This window comes from Martes martes, assembly GCF_963455335.1.
Source record: "Martes martes genome assembly, chromosome: 1".
NCBI classification, from domain to species: Eukaryota; Metazoa; Chordata; class Mammalia; order Carnivora; family Mustelidae; genus Martes; species Martes martes.
The window spans coordinates 160,518,339-160,541,321 of NC_137888.1; the positions used below are offsets into that span (position 1 = coordinate 160,518,339).

Here is a 22,983-nt window from a genome sequence, read left to right on the forward strand (position 1 = left end):
CAGGGACATGGGAGACTGAGGATGTGAGCAGCAGGAGTGTTACCTGATCCCCATATCCTTGATGACTGAGTGTAGGGGAGACAAAGGTGATCACATTCAATGACCAGAGCCATCCAGAGATCCAGGTGATGGGTGAGCTATTGGGCACAAAAGGCAGCAACAGTTAGAGAATTTAGTGACCAGAGACCCAGGTGGCTGGTGATACCAATGATGAAGAGGCTGGCAGTCAGTACTCCTGGTGATCAGGATATAAGGGACACTGGTCATCAGGGACTTGGAAGATGAGACTCCACAATCCTTATGCTGGACCCTAGCAAGCTGAGTGATGAGCACTGGGGAGCCAGGGATGTCAATCACCAGAATCACTGGTGACCACGTCGACAGAAAATTTGATGGGAAGAAGATCCCGTGATTAGGGACATTGGTCATTAGGTATATTGTTGGTTAGAGATGTTGGTGAATGGAGACAAGTGATCAAAGTCATTGCTAAGGAAACATTGGTGATGACAATAGTGTGATTGGAGATACTGGGGAGAAATATGAGTGATCAGATCTATCAATGATTGGAAAAACATTGATCGGTGACATTGATGGTCTTGCTTCTCAATGAACTAGGACATTAATGATTGGGGGCGTTGGGGACCAGCGCATTGGAAATCAGGAATGTGAGTGATAAGATGCTCGAGTGATCACAAATATGGTGAATGAGGAAATGCAGTGGTCATCAGAGATGTTGGCACCAGACACACTAAATATTAAAAATTTATGAATAGAGATGCTGATCAGGAATATCGGTGGTAGGAGATACTCATGACCTGGTATATTACCAGTAAGCCAGGACAATCACTGAAGACACCGGTGATCACATTTTGTGGCTGTCAGGGACCAGACACGTCCCTGATCAGAGACATGGATAAAATATTGGTGATTGAGTATTGGTGATCAGTTGTTAGTAATCAGATGTCTATGGTCACAAGTTCCAGCAATCAGACATGTCACTGACCAAGAATAGCAGTCATGGTAGCTATCTCCAATGACCACCTTAGTTGAATGAAGATGACGGCAATCGATGACATTGGTGATCAAAAACATTGGTGACCATATTTGCCAATGAACAGGAATATTGATGACCAGATAGCTCAGAAACAAGAGCTGATCAGCATCTGGGAGGAAGTAGATGGGGGTGGGGGTGGGGTCAATCCTTGTCGGGTTCTATGAGAGCCCCAGGAAAAGGATCAGTGTGTAGACCAAAGGCTGGAGAAATCACAAGCCTCCCCGTGCTTCCCCAGTATCCACCCAGACACCAGGACCCCCAGGGGGGTGACAATGAGGAAGTCCAGATGAGAGCAATGCAGGGGAGGGGGCGGTCAGGATCTCCGGCCCCAATAAGACAGGGCCCCATCCCTTATTCCAGGAGCCCTTCTCTCCAAATCACTGGACCCAAAGCGACCACTAGGACTGACTGCCTATCGCCACACCCAGGACTCAGCAGCCCAGGAGCCCACAACACCGGCCAGAGGCATTCACAAAAAGTATTTTATTATTCTTAACAGTATTCACTTTAAAGGAATAGGAGGATAGCATACAATTTTTTACAGACAATATATAAATGTTGTACATAATTAACAATAACTTAGTTCACTAATCCAAAATGAAACAAGCCAAATAAAACATAAAAACAGAAAATACTGCGGATTCTTTTTCTTATGCGGATACTAGTACAAAATAAGTTACTTCTGGCTGTGGTGCCCCCCTCCCCCCCGCAGCAATCGCCGGGGCCCCTATTGCACTTGGTCGACTACCTCGGCATGATCCTCTTCCCCGGGCCGGGCCTTTGCCGCCGCCACACCCCACCACCTCCGCATACAGAATCTAAGCTCGGACACAGTTATGTACAGCTGTACCTTGGGAAGGATCCAGCCAGCCACAGCAAAGCGGAGCAGAACACAGGCATCTCCAGGGACCCCAGCAGGGTCATGGCCTCTCCCTGGACCCACCCCCAACTCCTGCCTTCACCACCTGCCAGACCAGCCCCCCCGAAGCCAAGAGCAGCCAAGGCCCCTCCCCAGGCCCCCGGCTCCCCGTCCTAGGGCTGTGGGATCCAAGTACTTTTCCAAAAATAATTGTGAACTACAGCCTTGGTTTGTAGGTTTTATTCCTTTCCATAGCAAGGACTTCCGTGGCAACGTACAATCGACTGGACCCAAAATGAGTTTAAAAATAAAACAACTAACTCCTCAGCGAGTTAAGCTTATGCAGTCTTTGATATATATATATTTTTTCTTTTGCCTCAGAGTGGGAGGGGAGGGGGATTGAGGGGTGTTGCAGAAAAAGGATGTATGTACAGGAGTTCACCTGGCTGGGGCTCAGACTCATTAAGGGGACACGGGTCACACCAGCTTCGGCCTCAGAGCCAGGGGAGCGATCTGGGAGACATTTCCCCTCTCAAGAAAATGTTGTTTCCTTCCTGTGACCCAGCCCTGGCCTGGGAATCAGCGCAGGACCGCCCCTGATTGTCTCTGCCCTCCAGGGCCTGGCCGCCAGGGCACGCACCGCTCAGCCTCCCCAGGCTGCTGGCCCCGCCACACTGGCTCAGCCCAACCTGGGCTTCAGCTGTTTCAGGAAAGGAAGCCAGAGAAGAAGGTGTGGGCCACGGGCCCCGCCCCTCCCCACACACCTGCCCCCCGAGCCCCAGCAAGCAGATGGGCCAAGCAGCACTTGGTGCAAAAGAAGACCCAGAAGAGAACTTGGGGGGCAGCTCAGACCTCCATGTCTCCCCAGTCCTTGTTAGAAATGAGAGCACAATAAATTATTTTTGCCTACTCCCTTCTTCTAAAAACGGTTTGCTTCGTGTGTCCCCTGCCCCCCCCACCTTCTTCTCTTTATAAAGTTGTCTGTTCTGTTCTCCAAACAATTGTCCATGATGGAAACCCCACCTGGGCAGTAAGCCGGGCCAAGGCTGCCTCCCAGCCTGGGTGAGGACCTTCACAGTGACCGCTGACGGCCAACAGGAGCGCCCACAGGAGAGGCAGCTTGGGGCTCTGGCCGTGCTGGCAGGAGTGGCATCAGTCTTCAGGGAAGGGCAGGCCGCTAAGGGTTTGGCCCACCCTGCCTAGGGTCGCCAGCCTTGCACTGCCGGCCACCCTCCTCGGCATCTGTCTGTCCGTTGCCGGGGGCTGTCCCTAGCCCATGGCGGTCACCATGCTGGACGGGTGGGGGTGGCCAAAGGAGAGGCTGGAGGAGGGGTGGATGGGCGTAGGGGTGGGCAAGATATGTCCCGAGTGGCTGAAGGGCGGGAGATGGCCCACAGGCGCCATGTGTCCGGCCAGGGCAGCGGCGCTGAAGGGGGAGGCCTTCTCCTGCATGCACTTGGACAGCTCCTCGAAGCACTCTGCACCTTTCTTGTTCTTCTTGGACTTGGTGGACATCTTCCGATTCCTCGTCTGGATCCCTTCCTTTTTCATGGTCAGCGGCCTGTTCACCTGGAAGCAACCACAAAACCTTCAGGAAGTCCAGTTCCCTGAACAAGAAACCAACCCCCAGCTTCCACATGGGGCAAAGACAGGTCTGGGCCGGGGACCCCACTTGCAAACCCCCCACCCCAGCCCATCTCGGTCTTCCTGCCAGCATGCTACCCTGTCAAGAAAGGTGCTTTTCTCTGTATGGGACCCGCAGGGCAGGGCAGGGGCGCTGAGCCCACTAAGTGCCAGCACTGCCCCCCCCACCCCCGCCATCGACATGACCAAGCTCCATGCCTACTTTTTGTTTTATTTATTTTTTTTAAGATTTTATTTATTGGGGCACCTGGGTGGCTCAGTGGGTTAAAGCCTCTGCCTTCAGCTCAGGTCATGATCCCAGGGTCCTGGGATTGAGCCCCGCATCGGGCTCTCTACATAGCAGGGAGCCTGCTTCCTCCTCTCTCCCTCTCTCTCTCTCTCTCTCTGCCTGACTCTCTGCCTACTTGTGATCTCTGTCTGTCAAATAAATAAATAAAATCTTTTTTAAAAAAACTCGGGGCTTGATCCCAGGACCCTGGGATCATGACCTGAGCTGAAGGCACAGACTTTAACCCACTGAGCCACCCAGGCGCCCCTACTTTTTGTTTTAAAGAGGCACCCCTTCCCCGGACCTGCAGGGCTCCCCCCACCATGGGGGACACACTTCCAGCCGGCTGGTCCCCTCTTATGGGAAGGCCTTCTGGCACTGGGGGGCGGCAGCCGCCTCCCAAGCCAAGCCACGCCAGAGATTGTGGCTGCCCCTCGCCCCCCCCCACCCCCGCGCACCAGGGAGCACAAAGAGCAGCGGTCCCCGGGGAGGGGCGGGCCAGGCCGGGGAGGGGTGGACTCACATTGTGCAGCTTGTAGTAGAGGCCACAGGCGTTGCAGACAGGGTCCCCGTTGGCGTTTCGGCGCCATAAGGTGGTGGTTGTTGTCTGACAATTTGCACAACAGGTGCCGGCTCTCCTGGCGGCTGACTGGGAGGGGAAAGGCGGCGTCAGCAGGCTGGGCTCCCACGCCCCACCTCGACCTCCCTCCCCGACCCTTACCCCATCCCCCACCCTCCCACCCCCGTCCCTGCCAACTGAGCCCGGGAGCGGGAAAGCTCACAGGGGAATCCAGGCATCTCAGAAGCCGTGGAATTTTAGAATTTGAGACCTAAACCAGCACAGAACTTAGAATAAAGAACTCCCAGAAGCCTGATCTCGGAATCAACGGGGTTGCAAGAGCTAAAAGGACACATTAGCCCTGCCCCGCAACCATCGAATGGGGAAACTGTGGCCCTCAGGAGGCTAGCTCAGTCCCCTTGGAGCTCCTGGGTCTGACTCTGCAGTCCCACGTTTGAGTCCTTTCAAAATCCACCATCCTGCGTGTGACGCGCCCCCCCTCCCCCGAAGAGGCCAGGCAGGGACGTCAAATGTTTAGGGAAGTCTAGAGCTGCGCCCTCCAGTACCATAGCCACTAGCCACGTGGGAATGTTCGAATTCAACCCAACTACAATTTAATAAAATTAGAGCTTCAATTCCTTCTCGGGCATTAGCTACATTTCAAGGAATCAACAGTCACGACCACAGTGGACAGGGCAGGGCCAGAATATTTCCATCAGCACAAGGCTGGTCCGTCTGGCATCCCGCACCCCAAACCACACGCTGCTGACTGCCCCGCAGCCCCTCAGGGAATGCAGGCCAGAGGTGGTCTGGAAATGAGTGTCTGGTTTCTGAAGAAGGGAGCTGAAGGCTCCTAACAACGGAAAGTAAGAGAGTCTTGACTGAGAAAGCAGATCTCCTCTTGCGGGCCCACCAGCACACGCACCCCCCCCCCAATATTTCCCAAAGAACCGCAGGCAGCAGGACAGGGGGTGGGGGAAGGAGATCGGGAGAGGCTGGGACGGCCCTCAGCCGGAGCTCCCTTGCTGGGTCGCTGGGTCGGAGGGACCAGCCGGACTGCTGCCTCAGGGGCGGGGAGGGTGAGGGTGAGTAAGCGGCCTGGAGCTGGAATTCTGACTCAGGGGCCAACACCGTATCCTCCACCCCTACCCCCACCCGGGGCCCACACCCCGCCCTCGCTGGGGGGGGTGAGGGGGGCGGAGAAGGGGGGCCCCCAAAGCAGCAAGCGATTTAAGCCTCGTAAATCACTTCACCCTGAAAAAAATATATTTATTATTCTTAGCATTTTACGCATTATTTGCAGAGCGGAGGGTATTAGAAATTTCAAAACAGCCCAGCGAGAGGCAGGACTGAGCCGAGGAGAGGCTCTAAAACTCGCGGGGTCCGGAAACAGATACGCGGAGTTTCCTTATCTTCAGGCTGCAGATGTCCGGATAGGAAACTCCGGCAGGAGATCCGAAAGGGCATTTTTTTTAAATCACTCAAATGAAAATACACAGTATAGGTGACTCCATGGAAAAATAATAAAGGGCAGGTTTTTTTGGTGGTTGGTGTGAGTGTGTGTTTTATTTAAATAAGCGTGAGGAGATTGTGTGCTGGGCTACAAGGAAAATTACTTCATGGCCCTATTTTAAAAAAAAAGAGTTAAACAGAGGCCAGGGGACGGGAGTTGGGCCCTTGGACACTCAACGTTGGGGATTCCTGAGCTTGGTGGGGTGAGGATACCTGGTTGGTTGCGGAGGGGGAAATCTGGCTCAGGGGAGCGGGAGGGGGGGTGGAATCTGGCCTAAAAGAAGGGCCACCCCAAGTGATTTTAATGATAAAAGGATTTCAAGAGGCAAAGCAGCTGCCTGGGAAGGGTTTGGTGGTGTTACTATTATTTTTTAAATAAGCCGCTGGCCCGGCCCAGGTTGGCGGCCCCTCCCCAGCCACCTGCTGCCCCGCGCTTACCAGTCTCCGCTTGGGCTTGATGAGTGGCCGGTTCTGCCCATTCATCTTGTGGTAAAGCCCGCAGGCGTTACACAGGTAGTGCCCGGTGCCGTCTCGCCGCCAGAGAGGGGTGGCCGTGGCCCCACAGTTGACACACTCCCGGCCTTCTGAAGGGGGACAAGGAGAGACAGCGGGCCTGCCTGATGGACAAGGTCACCGGAGAGAGCCAGCGGGCAGGCGCCGACCAGGCAGCGGTCAGCCTCAGCCCGGGCTGCCTCGGGGGGTGACTTTTAATTCCAGCCCTGGGCAGGAAGAGGGACCCAGAGGAGGTTTTCCCCCCGCAGGAGAGGAGTTCAGAGAGTAGCTTTAAGGCCAAAGCTCCATCTTCAAAACCCTCTCTCTCGAAGGAAGGGAAGCAGGGCAGGAGGGAGGAGTGGGGCCGGGGCCCCAGGGATTCTCGGCGCGACAATGAAAGGGTATTTACAGCAAACTTTGCCGAGGGCAGGGCGGTGGCAGGAGTGGCCCCGCTCGACCTGGCCGGGCCTGGGAGGGCTCTGGCTCATTTTCTGGTTCTGTCTTTTTTTCTATCTTCCCCTGTTCCCCAGCTGTGTCTGCCACCTCCCGATGCTCAGCCCTCAGCTCCTACCCCTCTTCTGTTCTCCAAGCAGAGGGATTCCTTCTTTCTCCCCAACTTCCCCCTCTTCCGCCGGGGCCCTAGAATTCAGTCCCGGACTCAGATGGAAGGTGGTGTTCTTTAAAATAAAAGAAGCCGTAAGCCCTTTCGTTTTTAAGCCAAGTAGACTAAGCGACCTTGGTCTTCTGTTGATGGTGGGTTTTTTGGGTTTTTTGTTTGTTGTTGTTGCTAAAAGACCATCTGGAATTCAAATCGAATGGGTAAAACAAACTTGGGAGAAGGGGCTAATTAAAGGCAAGGTAGCTGGCCTGAGCGGAACAGGGACCCCAAGGTGGGGCTGAGGGGGGTGCCCCCGAGGTGGCGGCAGCAATCAGGCCAGGGAGCTGGACAGCCTGGCATCACGCAGCCCCTGGGAAAATGTCTCCCATTTAGTTTCAGCTAAATTGTCTATATATATGGGCAAGGAAAGCTTCCTGGACTCAGGAGTAAAAGTTTAAAAAAAAAAAAATCTTCCTCTTTCTCGGCTTATAGGGATCGGGAAGGAGGCATTGACAGCGGGAGCCCCGCACCAGCCCTGGTTTCTGCTCTATGGCCAGATTCTTGGACAAACCAGCTAGGCTCCAGCCTGTCTCCGCAGAGGTACCTACACTTTGTCCCCCTCACTCCAGCCTTCAGGGAGGGACAATGAAGGACACGCCAGGGGGCAGGGAGCAGGAACAAGTCCTGGGAATGTTGCTTTGGGGGAAATCTCCCAGGGAGATTGGGAAACATCAAAATCCCAAGATTGGACTGATTGAGTTGGAGAACCAGATTCCTTGAGGGTCTGGAGCATCTACAGTGCTCCCACAGCCTGCGCACACACTCACAAACACACGTACGCACACCCTCCCTGTTGTCACTTGCGTACTGCATTCTCTCATAAACTAAGTCAAGAGGCTGTTCAAATTTTCACTTAAGATCCAGGGAAGGGAAGGGGGAATTCCCATCCTGTGTTCTGTCTGGTAGTAGCCAACCTTGAAAGGGAGGGTGAGAGGTAGGGAAGGGAAACGATCTTTGGGGACCCCTCAGAACAGTTAAGAAAAGGGCAAAAGTTTGAAGGCTCCCTCTCTCCCATTCTGGAGTCTCAAACATCTGTTGGAGGCTATTGGAGGGGAACATGACCCACCCCTAGATCTGGAAGACTGACGTTGCCCCATCTCCCATATCATAGCCCTCCTCCCCCCAATCATACACACAAAAGCACAAACCATCCCCACTTCCACAAGGTCCCTGGCACTGGCCTTTACCTGAGCAGGAGCGTGCCTTGCTGCGCTGCTTAGGGGTGAAACTGGAGGCAGGGCCACCCAGGAAGCCTCCAGGGTGGAAGAGTCCGCTGCTATAGTCGTGGGCAGCAGCCGGCACGTAGGATGGGTAGGTGGGGATGGGGTGGTGTGTGGCGGGCTGGGTGCCCATGGCAGCCAGGCCTGGGCGCAGGGGACTGCCGCTTTCCATCTTCATACTATCGGTCAGTGACACCTGGTACTTGACTCCATCCTTGTCCTCCCCCCGGGCTGCACTACCCCCTGCGGAAGAGGAGGCTGGAGAAGCAGCCCCGGTGGTGCTGGGGTCGGGAGACACTTCCTTGGGCGGAGTGGGTGGGAATCCAAAGAGGTGGGAGCCCGAGTGGGCTGCCGTGGGAGTGAGGGAGGCCACAGAGCTCCCGCTGCCTCCCGCACTCCCACCCCCTGCCCCTGGGTACACAGAGAGGGGGCCTCCGGGGCCTCCGGCCGCTGAGGGGTGCAGCGGTGTCTTGGAGAAGGGGCTCACGGTCCAGGGATTGTGGTGGTGGGCCGCAGCGGCGGAGAGGGCAGCTTTACCCCCGTCGAGCCAGGGCAACCCAGGGCTGTGCAACAAGTGTGGGCGGCACATCTGGCCTCCTGTCAGGCGGGCTGCAGGAGAAGGGAGAGGGGTCAGGGTGGGCGGAGGCTGAGCCGCACCAGGGCTCTGATGTACAGGACCACAACTCCCAAGACAACCAGCAGTAAACTTCTTCCCAAAGAAAACCAGAAACATAAAACCCCAACCGGCAATAATCAAGAATGTCGGTCCAGAGCTGAAGGACAAGTGGCACAGAAGGAACCCCACCAGATTGGGGCCTGGAGGGACCCCCCACAGGCCAGCTGGAAATGGGCAGAAACCCTAGGGTGCCCAAATCCTCCCCAAGAGGCTGCTGCCCCAACCTTTCCCCGCCCCAATTTTTCAGTTGCTCCGATTCCTGCGGATCTCACATCCGGGAAGCAGGCAGCCGGGCCTTCCTCCCCTCCCGCGCCGGGCGCGCGTCGCGCCGCGCCTGGGCTCGCAGTGACCCACTGGCCGGGGGCTCACCGTGCGCGGGACTGTAGGAGACGCGTGCCCGCGCGTGGGCTGGGTTGGCGTAATAGGGGTTGCCTTGCGAGTCTAGGTGGTTGAAGAAGACGTCCACCTCATCGGGAGGCAGCAGCTGCGCGGGCTCCATGTAGTTGTGCGCCAGGCCCGGGTGATGCGAGTCGGGGTGCTGCGCATTCAGCACGGCGGGGTGCGCCATCCAGCGCGGCTGCTCCGGCGCCACCTCCATGACCGGCAGCGGAGGCTCGGGATCTGGGCCGAGGCGGTGGCGGTGGCGGCGTCCCTGAGCGACGGAAGGGGGCGTGAGGGGCGCCGCCAAGGCCTGACACCCCCAAAGTCCCGCCACGCGGAGTCCCGCACGCCGCTGCGCCTCCGGCGAGCTCAGCGGAGGGAGAGTCCCGGGTGGGAGGAAAGCTCAAAACGAAAGGAAGGCGGAGGAGAGGGTTCCGCCGCAGGGTGACCCCCGGTCCCAGAGCCAGGCATTCATGCACGCCGGGTCGCGCACGGGGACAAACCCCGACAGCAGTTACCCCAACAAACACATACGGAGTCTCACTTTAAGTCAGACACTCAGACCGACCCCCCTCCCCTTCCCGGTACACAATCACATAAACACAGACCAAAAGTTGGAGACAGGCGCCTGGGCACCCACTGGGGCACAAGAGCCCAGAGGCACGCACATATCTATACTTGGCGCCAGATACACATACCGACTTGACGACCCCCCCCCCGCAAACACGCACACGCAGCCCCAGCGGCTGGGAGCCAGCCCCCTGCGTGCACTCCCAGGACGCACAATCAGGACCTCTCACCAAGCCACACCAAAGCCGTCACCCGCAGCCTGGCCCCGGCCTTGAGCCCCGGAAGAGACCTCTCAGAGCTTGGCGGACCCCAGGCCCCCGGCTAGTTCCCGCACCCCAAACTTACACACGCAGCGCCGCGGGGAGGAGGGACCGCGGCCTCAGGGACGGGGAATCAGCACCGGCGGGAGCCCCGGGAGTGGCGGGCTCAGGAACCGCGCTTCGGGCGGCTGGGCTCACGGGGTAGGAGCGGGGGACAGCGCGCGCCTCGGCCTCAGGCCCGCCCGGCTCCGGCCCCTCGGCATCCTCCGGCCGCCCTGGCGCCAGCTCGCGACTCCTGCACAGACATGAAGCGGGGGCCGTGCACGCCTAAGAAGCCCGCGCCAGCCAATCAGGGCCGCGCGCCGCCCAGCCTCCGCCCCCCATTGGCTGAGCCCGCAACTCCGGTCCGCCGGACTCCCGGACTGACCCGCGGGCCTGCCCCCCTCCGCCGGCGGGCCCCCTCCCAGCGCCCTCCCGGCGGCCCCTGCTGCCAACGCCCCCCGCCAGGACCCTCACCCCACTGGCCAACTGCTTTTTCCCTTCTTGAGGACACTCCTGGATCCCCCTAACCTCAGGACCCTCCTCCCAGTAACCAACCTCCAACGGGGGACCCCTCCCCGGGAGCACGGGTCGTGCACCCTTCGGGTGCCTGGGTGTTCTCTTCCCGGGACCCCAGCCCTTCCACTCTCTGATACCACCTCCCAGCTGAAGTCTCAACTACCTACCCAGACCATTCCCTCCCCCTACTCGGGCTCTGGCTGGGCAGGGGGTTGGGAGGACAGCTGCGGGACAGCAAGAGCAGTGAGGGGCAAGAACTATGAGACTCGAGTGGGCACCTGGGCCTCGGACAACAGGCCGCTTAGGACTGCGCTTGACCGGGTGGAGGTGGCCTGGCTGGCGGCTCCAGAGAGGGGGAGGGGGCGTCCCCTTCCCGGGCGTGGCCTTCGCAGACCAGCGGGCCGAACTGCCTGGGGCGAGGCCATGGAGACCCGGACTGGCGCCGGCGCCGGCTCGAAGGAGACGCCTCTGGGCAGGAGGAGGCATTTTTCCCTCCCGGGGGTCCCTGAGGCGGCCCCTGGGGAGAGGGAGGCGGGAGACTGAGAACACCGTCCCCTAAGTCACCTGGAACTGCTTGCCACACGCCTCCATTGCAGAGATCCAGCTCTGTGGGGGGAGTGGGCCCCGTGCACAAATCTCCTTGCTCTCTCCCATTGTACAGACCGAGGAGACCGAGGCTCGAAGGGAGCCTACGGCCGACGAGGGAGGCGGGGGTGGGTGGGTGAGTGTCGGAAACAAAGAACTTTTGGGGGGTTAAGACAGGTGCGAGGGTAAGGGGGAGGAATCGCCCTCCTCCAGCCCCTCTCCCTTAGCTGAGTCTACAGCTCTCGGAGTTAGGAGCCCAGAGAGATCCCAGGTGGGTCCGGGACAGGGGAGAGGGCGGGGGTCTGGGCCACCCCCGGGAGGGTGGGGGAAGGGGCGGCGGGATTGACAGTCGGTAATTGGGTAACTGGAGGCGGCTTCTCCGGCCGGGCGGCCCCGCCACCGCGACGCCGGGCCCCTGACGTCACCCGATTCGCCAGGAAATGAACTTTTTAATAATCCGAGGAGGGAGGAAAGCCCTCGGTCCCCTCGGCTCGGGGGGCTCCCGGCCAGGCCCAGCTCCGCGGGCGCGCCCCAGTCACCCTCTTGCAGGCCAGCTCTGGGCAGCGCCGGGGGGGTGCGGGCACGGGCCAGAGGCCTCCTCCTGCCTCTGCGTCCGACTGTCCGTTCATCTGTCCGAGGCCCTGACTCAGGTAAAGACTCGGGGCTGGAAGCGCGGAGCCCCATCTAGCTGGGAACCAGCGCGTCCCGGGCGCTTAGGGACCCTCCTGCCACGGCGACCCGCTGCGCCTCCCGCTCCGCTCCACTCCGAGGCGCGCGGGGCCCGCCCGGGGCTTCTCGGAACTCCGCTCGGCAGGAGAGGAGCAGGAGAGGAGGCCGGCGCCAGCCGGGTAAAGCGCGCTGTGGCCGGGGAGTGGGAGCGCGACGCCGCGGGCGCCGGGCCTCCGCGGCCGGGCCGGGCAGGTGATTGGCTTCAGTGCCTTCCAGTTCGCGTTCCCCGAAACGCGCGCGGTCTGGCCCGGACTCGCTGCCTCTCTGTTCGACTGTCTCTCCTCCCTGCCTTTAGCTTACGATTCTTCATCAAGGCGTAAAATGCGATCGTCAGAGCCTCGAGCCTGTTTGCGTCCCTGGAGCCTAGCGGGAGCTTATCAAACACACCGCAGCCCCAGGGACAATCCCGGGTGTCCGACAAGGCTGTCCCGTTAACATGAACCCTGGGACCCAGAGCAGGAGGCAGCCAGCCGTTTGCCGGCCCGGGGCCGTGAACGCCGGAGCCGAGCGGAAGCTTTCCGTGGGGCTGGGATCCGCGCCTTGGCTCGCAGGGACGTGGCCGCTGCGGGCCCTCCGGAAAACAGGTAATTTGCTTTATTTCCCCCAAAGGTGTAGTTCAAATGACCCCCATTGTGGGTGGGTCTGCAGTTTCATCTTTCCGAACTTGGCTAAAATACCACTCCGGGGCAGCGTCTGGGGCACCGCAGGAGTGGAGGTGACCAGCCTGGCCGGGCCCCCTGCCTGAACTGCAGCTCCGAGCTGCTGCCCGCTGGCCTGGCGCAGAACCGAGCGCGGGCGGGGATTTAATTACCCCGCTCGGCGGCTCAGAAAATCGCAGTGCAGAGAAGCTTAGCAGGGCAGTTAAGCAATGCTTGAGCAGGGGCCTCGTGAGATCCGCACCAGTCTCCCTTTCCGCAATCCCGGCCTAGAGAAAAAAAGGGGAGCGGGGAGAAGGGAGCTCCCCCACGTCTTCTGAGGCCCCCCGGGCTTGCCTTCCTCCAAAAGGCAGGCAGGCAGCCGGCTTGGCGGAGGCCTCCACTATGATTGGAGCTCCTGCGTTGGACACGGGACTGCTGCGTTCTCCCGCAGGAACGAACCCGCCTGGGAGAGAAAACAGGGACGCCAGGCAGGAGAAGGCCCAGCTGGCCAGTAAAACAGCCCCCACTCCAGTCATAAGTATACATGTATGCTGGACAGACCAAGGGACACTAGCCAGGCATCTTGCCCAGTAGGCAGCGGATACCATCTTATCATTTGAACCCAAACAAACGAAGAGGAAGGATCAGGGAGCCCCCCCAAATCGGCTGGGATTGCGGGGGGCATCCTGGCGCCTGAGAAGAGCAGATTTATTTCAGTTTACAGCCTCGGGATTCGGGGTCTCGGGAATGCCCTCAGAGGGACGCCTTCCCTTCTTCATGTTTTTGTTGTTGTTGTTCATTTCCAAGGGTTGTTGCTTATAGTGGGTGCTGCCTTTTGATGGCACTGAGAAGCTGTCACTTTCCTTACATAAGAACAAGACTTCGAGAGGTACTGGGGAAGGGTAGCAGAAAAACTGAATTTTCTAACTGCCTTTTTCAAGTGGCCTGAGATTCCCCGAAAAAGCATGGGTCTTTGGTTCGGCTTGAGAAGCTTTCTCCGGGGAGCGGGCAGCGCAGGGATCCGAGGCCCGGTTCTATAGGGCCTCACTCGCCTTGGCCGCGGCCCTCAGCTGCGGGGTCTTCCCCATCCTACATGGCCCTCCCCTCTGCACCCTTTGTTTAAACTTCCGCCATCCAAGGTAGCCCCTCTGGGACCATAAGTTGGCCCTCTCTTTGTAACCTAATTCTTCCCACCTTTTCCTATGGGCATCTAATTGGCTGGCCGTGGAGGGGAGATTCAAAGAAACCAGTTTGCTTAGAGAGCCTGCCTTCCTTAGGGATATTGAATCGTCAATCCAGCAACCTCCCAGCCTCACGCTGGCAATGTGCCTTGAGGGGTACTGAGGAGGAAATGGGGGCCGCTTCAGCCAGAGGGGTTCAGAAGTCCCCACTGGGCAAGGCCTCTGATCTGCTAGGCCTGCCGCCATCTCTCCAGAGGGGTTCTGCAATGGAGGGAGCAGGGCTCCAACAGCCCCTTCGTTTGTTGGGGTTCACTTCCAGGCCCCCAAATGTGAAGGCTCCCTCTCCTCTGGCCTCCATGATGGCTCTCCCATCCCTTACGTCTTTGGGGCCTTTTTGAATCGCAAAACCCAAGGCCCATCCGCCGAGAAGTCTTGGCGCCCTGCGTCGAGGCGCCTGGGAGATCCTCTATCTCCTTATCAGGTTCTAACCACCTACCTCCAAGCCGGACAGCCTCCCCCACGGGCCCTGCTGAGACCTGCAGCAGTGGGCGGCGTTTTTCCCTGCTTCATGAACAGCCACGGTTTACTCTGGGTGCCTCGCGGCCCAGCGGCCCGGCAGCATGACAACTGGCAAATCCGTTTCGTTAGACGCAATTTGTTTGCAATTTGTCAACCCGGCTGGGAAACGCTCTCCAGACGCACTGCCCTACCTGGTTCTCGAATCCTGCCTACTCATAAACGAATCCCATCGCTAGGTGCCTGTGTAGACCCGGAGCTCACCGCCAGATGTTCCCGATCCCCGGGAGACGTAGCTTTTTCCAAAACAACGAATTTCCTTCCGTGTTTTCCGGGAAAGGAGCGGCCGCTACTCTCGGGGGCCCTGAACGCCGGATCTTTCCCCTCGCGGTTGGGGCAACCGGGGAGTTCAAGCCTGGCCGCTGCCGAAGAATTCTAAATGCCCGGCGTCCAGACAGACCCAGACCGCCGTCTACGCCTCCCGGCGGCAGATCCCGGAGCCCGCGGCGGCCCTATTCTTATTGAAATCCCACTAAACAGATTCCTACTCCGGCTTGGGGCTGGGGGGAGACTTCCAGACCCGACGCTCTCCCCCACCCGCACCCCAGCCACACAGGATAAAGGGCCGCGGGGCGCGGCGCGCGGGGGCGCACGCAGGAGCGAGCCGGGTTAAGCCGCGCAAAGCCGGCGCACGGGACCAGTCGGCAGGTGCAGCCGCGGCTCGGCTGCCCGACTTGGGCGCCTCCGCCACCGTGGCCCGGAGGTGGGGGCGGCCGAGACAAAGACCTCAGCTCCGGGGGCCGGGAGGTGGGGCGCTTTGCGAGGCACGGGGAATAACCCGGGCTCTCGGCCTATGTATGGCTGAATCCGAGAAATGGGAAAGCGGGAGGCCCGACGCGGGCCTGCTGTCCTCAACTCTGCAAATACTCCCTCAGGATTAGGCCCCTGTGCCCTGGGGTTCGAGCCGCTGGTAGGACCAGGGCAAACCCCGAAGGCCACATGTCAGGGGCCACTGGGCTAGGCAGATCGCGTTTAGGGGGCCGGGTGGGCCAGACCTGGGGGCTGGAAGGGTCTTGACCAGGCGAAGGTGGGGGAACTTACCCAGCGAGGTGCGGCGGGCGGCGCCCCCGGGTGGACGGGGCCGGAGCGGAGTGGGGCGTTCAGCGCGGTGCGTGGCTAGGTGGGCCCACAGGACACCGGCGCGGGCTGGCGGCGTTCACCAGCAGGGCCCGGGCGGCGCGCCGAAAGGCTACATGGTGTGCGGCGGGCCGCTTTTGTTCGCCCGGTGGCCGACGGGGGCTGGCTGGGGTGGGGGCGAAGGCAGCCAGGAGATAGAGGCTTGAGCAGCGAGCCCGGGCGGCGCTGGCCTTGTTACCTCCCTCTCGCTCCCGCTGCCTCTCCCTCCCCTCCCCCGGCCGCAGCGGCCGCTGCTTTTTATTTCGACAGCACTTTGAGGGGGCGGGAGCGCCGCAGGGGGGCAGGAGGGTGCCCAGAGCTCTGCCCCCCGTTTCCCTGGTCCAGCCGCCGGGCGGCAGGCCGAGGGCCGGTGGGCACTCAAGGCGCAACACCCTACTCGCCCATACTCCAGACTACTCCCGCCCTCGCAGGGGCGCACAAATGAGCACCCCTGCTCTCAAGGGTGTATGTTCAGAAAGTCCGGGACGTCTCTTTTTGGAGACTCTCCCCGGGGACCCTCACAAACCGTGGCCACAAGCGCTCACACACGTACACAGCCGCCTGCTCCTCTTCTCCAACCTTCTTCCAATAGTGCTCACGCACACACACATCTGTGCACACGCGTTAGTGCATACAGCTGTGGCTGCGTGGACATCCTCAGCGGGGAGATGTGGGTCACACCGGCATGTACACGTGCACACACCCAAATGTAGCTTGCGAATCTGGCACGCGCAGCGTGCGCGCGCATTTGCGCGCACGCACGCGCCTCTCTCTCTCTCTCTCTCTCTCTCTCTCTCACACACACACACACACACACCTCCCTCACTTCCAGGCTGATTTGGCTAAATGTAGACACATGGCCTCTCCCTTTCCCACCTATACCTCCACTTGAATTCTCCCAACAGCAGACCAGAGCATTGCAGAAGTGGAGTGTGAGGTGTCTCCCTGGCCCATCCCCAAGGAACCCTCTGGCAGGAGGGAGCTAGGAGTAGAGGGCTTGTCTTTGGAAGGCTAGGCAGAGGAGCTGGGTGTGGGAATCTTCCAGGCAAGAATGCTTTTGGGTTTGTGAGCTAGGAGAACCTTGGTATTGTACTTCTGAAGTCCCCACCTCAAAATTCAACTCCACAGTGGGGGGGGGGGGCATGTGGTCCCATTCCAGCTGCCCTGGGGCACTGAAAGTGGCCTGGGGATCTTGGGCCCAAAGAGAAAGTGCTTTGCTTTGGAAGCACGGGGGGAAAACTACTGTGTGTCGCAGAGAGGAGTGTCCGGCCCCCCACCCCCCTCTCTGTGGACATCTTCTATCTGTGGGTCTTTCTTTGAAGCTGATAGTGACTGTGTTGCATATGTTATTTGCTGTGTGCACACAGGAGAATATCTATCCTGGGTGCCCCTGTGTGTCTGTGTGCATTTGTGAGCACGTGGGAAGTCTGCAAAACTGAGTATATTAAAATGCCCGTTTCTTCTTGTGGATCCCTGAGAGTTTGTATATTGAGAGTCTGTGTTGTGTGGGTCCCTGAGAGTTTGTTTATTATGTGTGGCTGTTTCAGAGCATGACCTCCAAAGTGTACATGGGAGAGTGTCTCCATGGAACTGGGTGTGTGTCCCTGTAGCTATGTATCTGTGTGATCATTGTGTCCATGAATCTTTTGATGGGAAGCAATCACATCCAAGTGCTTATTTATAAAATGGTGTATGTCCCTATGTGGGTCGGTAGCTGTGCGTCTGGGTATCCTGTGTCTATGAATTGGGGTGTTTGTGCATGTTTGTGTGTCTGCCTGCCTGTCTTTACCAGCATCGGCTATCTGGTGTGTATCATTATATCTTTGAACTGATTACAGGAGGGTGGACAGTGTAGAACGTAGCCAAGTATGTCTGCGGATCCGGGTACAGCACTGTGTATGAACTGGTATGTGTCAGGGTGGGTGTTTGTGTCTGTTTACCTAGGGTGTGGGCATCTGTGTGTACAAATGTATCTTTGAACTATGTGTATTACTCTACCCAGCATTACCCTGTGTCTGTTGTCTGGGGAGGAGTGTGTCCCTGGGTGACACACAGTATGTATGTCTTCCCAGATCACCCACCGTCCCTAACTGGCAGGGCAGGCGGCCAGTGGAGCTCCAGGGTGCCATTTGTGAGGGCACTTTCTGTCTGTCTGTGGGAGGGGGAGATGAGCTGATAAGGCTTATCTGCCGACGCCAGCACCGTGCTGAATAACCGTTCTAATGAGGTGGCCTCGCTGGGACCACCCGCTCCCAGGGCCCCCAACCTCACTGGGGCACAAGAGCAAATCCCCATGAATCCAGCAGGGCCGGAGTGTCTCCTGGGCCTTTTCTAGTTCTCTCTTGTTTCTTCAAAGGCGGGTTCTAGGTTTTACACCTCCACCCCACCTGCCATCTCTCTGCTGGTCTGGGCTGGGCTGGGCTGGGCTGGCCAGAGCAGGCTGGAGCCTCCCAGCCTCTGGTGTGCAGTCAGGAACACAGCCTTAAGAAGCTAGGGGATGTGAGGCCCATTGATGTGGGGGGCCCTCTAGGGTGGGGGTAGATTGAGAGACATGGAGGGATGTCATCCATCCCAGGGATGGCAAGTCCCAGAGAGACAGGGAATGGGGGACGAGACAGGGAAATCCAAATTTTAAATCTTAAAAAGAACCTGGCATAAAGGGACAGAGACACCAGTAGGGAATGGAGGGGTAGGTTGGGGACATGCAGGAACAGACAAAAACAAACAACTAAAAAGTGGCAGAAAGAGAGAGAAGGGAACACAAGCAGCCAAAGTGTTAACCGGAGAGGGAGGGAGAGACATGGACAGAGAGACAAGGGACAGAGAGGAGAGAGAGAGCAAAACAAAACAAAAATAGAGAGATGGGAAGACAGAAGGGAACCGGGACAGGCCTTGAGAGCACTGGGAGAAGAGGGAGAGCAGAAAGGACTCCAAAAGTGTCAGGGAAAAGTGGGGACGCGGCAGACAGGCTGGGCGGGATGGACAGATCGATGGAGGGACCGAGGCAATACAGAGCACCGTGCCCCACGCGAGCGCGGGAGGCCGATCGCCAGGCTGCGGGCCCAGAGGGCGCGAGCACAGAGCCCGCGGGCCGGGCGGGGCACCGAGCCGCGGGCGGCGGCGGCGGGCAGGGGGGTCCGCGCGGGGCTGCGCTGCTGTCCGGGGTAATTTTTCATCTCGGCCGGCTAATCTTTGTTCCCGGCGAAGATAATGAATAGCCAATCGTTATCTGCCCGGCTCCCGGAGGCTGCCCGAGAATGGGGTTGTACAGGGCTGGGAATTGTTTCCAAAGTGCCGCGGAATAAATGGTGTTCCTTATCTCTGCCTTCCAGATTATCGGAGCCCTTTCAGAGCGCGCACAACAAATGCGCCCGCCATCGAATGCATCATTTACCACCGCAGATCCGCGCGCTGATGGGCAGGCAGATAGCCGTCCGCGGGGGGCGCGCCGGGCGCCCTGTGCCCGCGCCGCCTGCCTGCCTGCCTGCCTGCCGGGGGGTACCCGCCTGTGCGCCCCCGGGTGTGCCCGGCGTGTTTGGATGGACATTCGCCTGTGGCAGTGGATGGGCACTGAACAAGAAAGGGTATTAGTGTGCATGCGGGGATGTCAAAGAAGTGTGCTACAGGAAAGTGCAGATGTGCAAGCCCACATGCACATGCGTGGTGGGCGTCTGTCCCTGGAGCTGGCCCCGCTGAGGCTGTTTGAGGGAGCACAGAGGAAGGGATGTTGCACGTGAGTGTGTAGGCATGCATGTTACTCGGGGTGGGTAGACACGTGTGTGAAGGAGTGGGTGTGCAAATCTGTGTCTACAGGTGTGGTGAACGAGCGTATTGTGAACGTATCTGCCCTGGGTGAGGCTGTCTAGGAATGCACACAGGGTGCGTGTGTATGTGTATATTTGGACATGGGTGTGTTACTTTCCTGAGTGTTGTGTGCCCGCAGGTGTCCCACAGTACTCAGTGCTGTGGGTTCATACCGGCCTGTAAGCACACCTGTGACTGCTGGGAGTGAGTGAGTGCCCAAGGTGTCAGTGTTCACCCCGGTGTGCGCAAATCTGCGTGAAGGCGGTTGCGTTGTTGTGTATCTGTCTGCCTGGGTGTGCCGGGGTGTGCTGCAGAAGGGTCAAGAGGGAAGGGCAGTCGCTGGGTTGTGCCTGCGCCTGCACATGTAGGCTCCGTACACACGAGCTGGGGAGCTGGGACCCCTTTCCAGCCTGGGGAAGAACCAGCCAGCGGGGAGCGAAAGGTGTGTGCGTGTGTAAGAGACGCCAGTGTAAGGAATGGGATATGCTAAACGGTGTGTGCGGCTGTGTAAGGGAGAGGGGTCTTCAGAGGAGTTCGGGAACACCCAGGGGTCCCATCCCGCCTCAGCAAGCACGCCCTGCCGGAGCTCCACAGCCTCCCCGCTCCGGACCTGAGGAAAGAGACTGGAGCCCCGCCGCCCGAGGTCCCCGCGCCGTGAGTGACACGCGCCGCCGACAAAGGCTGTATTTTTCCAGGCTCGAGCCCCGCCCGCGTGCGCGCGGGGGCGCGCGCACGCGATGGTCCCCATGGCGACGCAGATAGCGCCGCAGCCATTTTCCCTATCTCCCCGGGGTCTATTATACGGCGGGATTAGCTCGTCTCCAGGCAGGTCAAACCCAAAGTCACACAACCTGCGGCGCGGGCCCCGCCTCCCCGCCTGGCTGCCCCTCCCCCGCCCGAGGGGTCCGGTGCGGCCCGGCGACCCCCGAGTCGCGGCCCTTGCGCAGGCGCAGAGCGCCACCTGGCGACCGCGGGTGTCCTGAGTGGGGTCCCCGGGAGCCGGCAGCCTGAACCCGAGTCACCAGACAGAAGAGCTGGCGCAGGGGTCCTTTCCTCCCTGAGGTGGACTCTCCAGAAGCAGGGGCTTTGTTTTGTCACTGCTGTGTCCCCAGGGCTGGGCTGACACACAGTAGGTCTCCATAAGTGCTTCCTTAAAGGATAGATGGCTGGCAGGAAGTTATAGACCTAGCAAACTGTCAAAGGTCACGCAGCTTAGTTGGCAACAAGAAATCATTTCTTAGAATGTATGCACTGAATTTAGGATAAAAGCCAAACTCCTCTGGAATCTGGGTAATAGCCTTTGCTGATCACTCAGACCTATTTTCCCCCTTTCTTGATCCAGTCACAGTGGCCTTCTTTCTGTTCTTTGAACAAGCCAGAACATTCCCACCCCAGGGCCTTTGTGTCTGCTGTTCCCACTACCCAGAGTGTATACTGTCTCTGGTCAAATGTCACCCCTCAGAGAGCGAAACTGAGCCTTCAGACTTTTCCTTTAGAGTAAGTACTTAGCACAAGTAAACTAGTCTCCTTTCTGTTTGCACAAGTTGCCAGCTTTCCTGCCCCACCGGAATGCTAGGCTTCCTGGGGGAAAGGGAGTCAGTCTTGTTCCCCAGCAGTAGTCCAGGGCTGGAAGCTCCTCTCCCAACTGATCAGTATCAGGCACAACTTTGAGAATGAGTGAATGGGGACAGAGAAGGCCAGAGCAAGTGGGGCAGACTGTGCCCTGCTATCATGATCATTTTTCCTTATCGTTAGACCATTCCCCCCTACCCTGCCCCTGTCTTTTGCTCACCCTGGCCCCAGGATGCCTGGCTCCACCAACCTCCCCTCCTGGCAAGTCCAGAGGGGCCTGGGACTTACGGGAAAGAGCACCATGGAGGCCTCTCAGCAAGGTGCGCCTGCCTTGCTTATGGGGGCAGAGAACACTTATCACCCTGTGTTCTTAGGGAGCCGTGGCCTCTCTGGGAAGACCTGGGCCACCGGGTGAGACTTCACACATAATACAAGATAATTATACCCAAATTGTCACGAGGAGGTGACAGGACGGGGACTGTGAAGTAACTAGAACTAGAGAAGGCCACAGCCCCCACTGAACTTCCAGGCCCGTCTCCAGGCCAAGCCTCATCCTGCTCAGGGGGCTGGAGACAAACCCTGTGAGAGGCTTTGCCCAAGGACTTGGAGAATTAGCTCCCTGTTCCCTCAGAAGTCCCCCAATTCCCTCCCAGGAGAGGAACTGTGGGTTAACACAGGCTCTTGGGCCAGGACTCCCCCAACATATACTCACACCCCTTCTGGCTGGGCGGCCTTAGGCAAGTCACTTTCCCACTCTGAGCCTCAAGTCTGCTTCTGCAAACTTCCCTCCAGGGTTATGAGAATTACTCATAAGCATGTATTTAAAAGGAGTTTTGTGATCCAGGCTTTGAAAATTGGCAATCCAAGTCTCAGGGGCCCATGCAGTGACCAATTGTCGCCAGCATTTTAAAGTGGGAGATTTCATGTAAAGAACTTCATTTTCAGCTTCTTGAAAATTTGGAAGATTGGCTACCCTGGGCCCACATTGTGGCCTGATAATGTAATGCTGGAGTTCTGTGTCACCAGCCTCCTGTGCACTGGGGTCTTCACCCACCCACTTCAGGCCCACGGGTCAGGGATGTGTCCCTCATAGAAATACCATTTGCTGTAGCTGTGTTGGTTTTCGTCTTCCTTCTCTGTATCCTTTGGTGGAATTTCCAATATCCTTCTCCCTCTAGGTACTGTAAACCACTTAATAATGAATTAATTAATAAATCCAATCAACACTTTAAAATAATGTGTTTGGCCACACTGTTTTAGACCCTGGATATACATACAGTACAAATAAAAGAGAAACAGGGAACAGTCAGACATAACCACACAGATTAATACATCATCACAAATTGTGACAGAACTCTGAGGGGCAAAGAACATGTATTTACAGATATTGAATCCAAGCGTATTTGCAGAGACCTACGTTGGGTCAGGTCCTGTGCTGAGAGGGAAGGGCATAGGACGAAACACGATATGGTCACTGTGTGCAGACAACTCACAGAGTGGTGGAGGGGTAGGCACATTAAGAGATTCTGTTAAGGGGCACCTGGGTGGCTCAGTGGGTTAAGCCTCTGCCTTTGGCTCAGGTCATGATCTCAGGGTCCGGGGATGGAGCCCCGCATTGGGTTCTCTGCTCAGCAGGGAGCCTGCTTCCCTTCCTCTCTCTCTGTCTGCCTCTCTGCCTACTTGTGATCTCTGTCTGTCAAATAGATAAAATCTTTAAAAAAGAGAGAGAGAGAGAGATTCTGTTAATTCCAGCCTGTGAGAATTGGAAACACAAGGTGCTTAGGGAGAGGCCCTTATCTTAGTCTGAGAGCATAATATATAAAGAGTGTTTACAAATCAATAGAACAAAAATAAAAGAGAAAAAAATAGGCAAAGGGTGTGAACAGAAAACTTACAGAAAAGGAACTAGAAACTGCTCTTAGATTGGTGAAAACATGCTCAGTCTCACTCAGAGAAATAAGCATTTAAAACATGTTGAAAGCTTTGGGAAAAGAGAAGTCCTAAGGTTGTGGTGATGGTTGGAACTCCCTAAATTTACTAAAATTTATGAGATGTACATTTAAAATGAATA

General features: G+C 57.9%; 1 protein-coding gene across 1 annotated transcript; it reads right to left on the reverse strand.

Annotated features, from left to right (window-relative positions):
* Nucleotides 1-1,530: 1,530 nt before the first annotated feature.
* GATA2 (GATA binding protein 2) lies at nt 1,531-10,456 on the reverse strand. Its single transcript, XM_080826753.1, has 6 exons — nt 10,239-10,456; nt 9,312-9,594; nt 8,234-8,875; nt 6,335-6,480; nt 4,349-4,474; nt 1,531-3,482 (listed from the first exon to the last, which is right to left on the reverse strand). The coding sequence occupies exons 2-6, from the start codon at nt 9,538-9,540 to the stop codon at nt 3,183-3,185; spliced, it is 1,443 nt and encodes a 480-aa protein (XP_080682879.1). The 5' UTR covers nt 9,541-9,594; nt 10,239-10,456; the 3' UTR covers nt 1,531-3,182.
* Nucleotides 10,457-22,983: the final 12,527 nt, after the last annotated feature.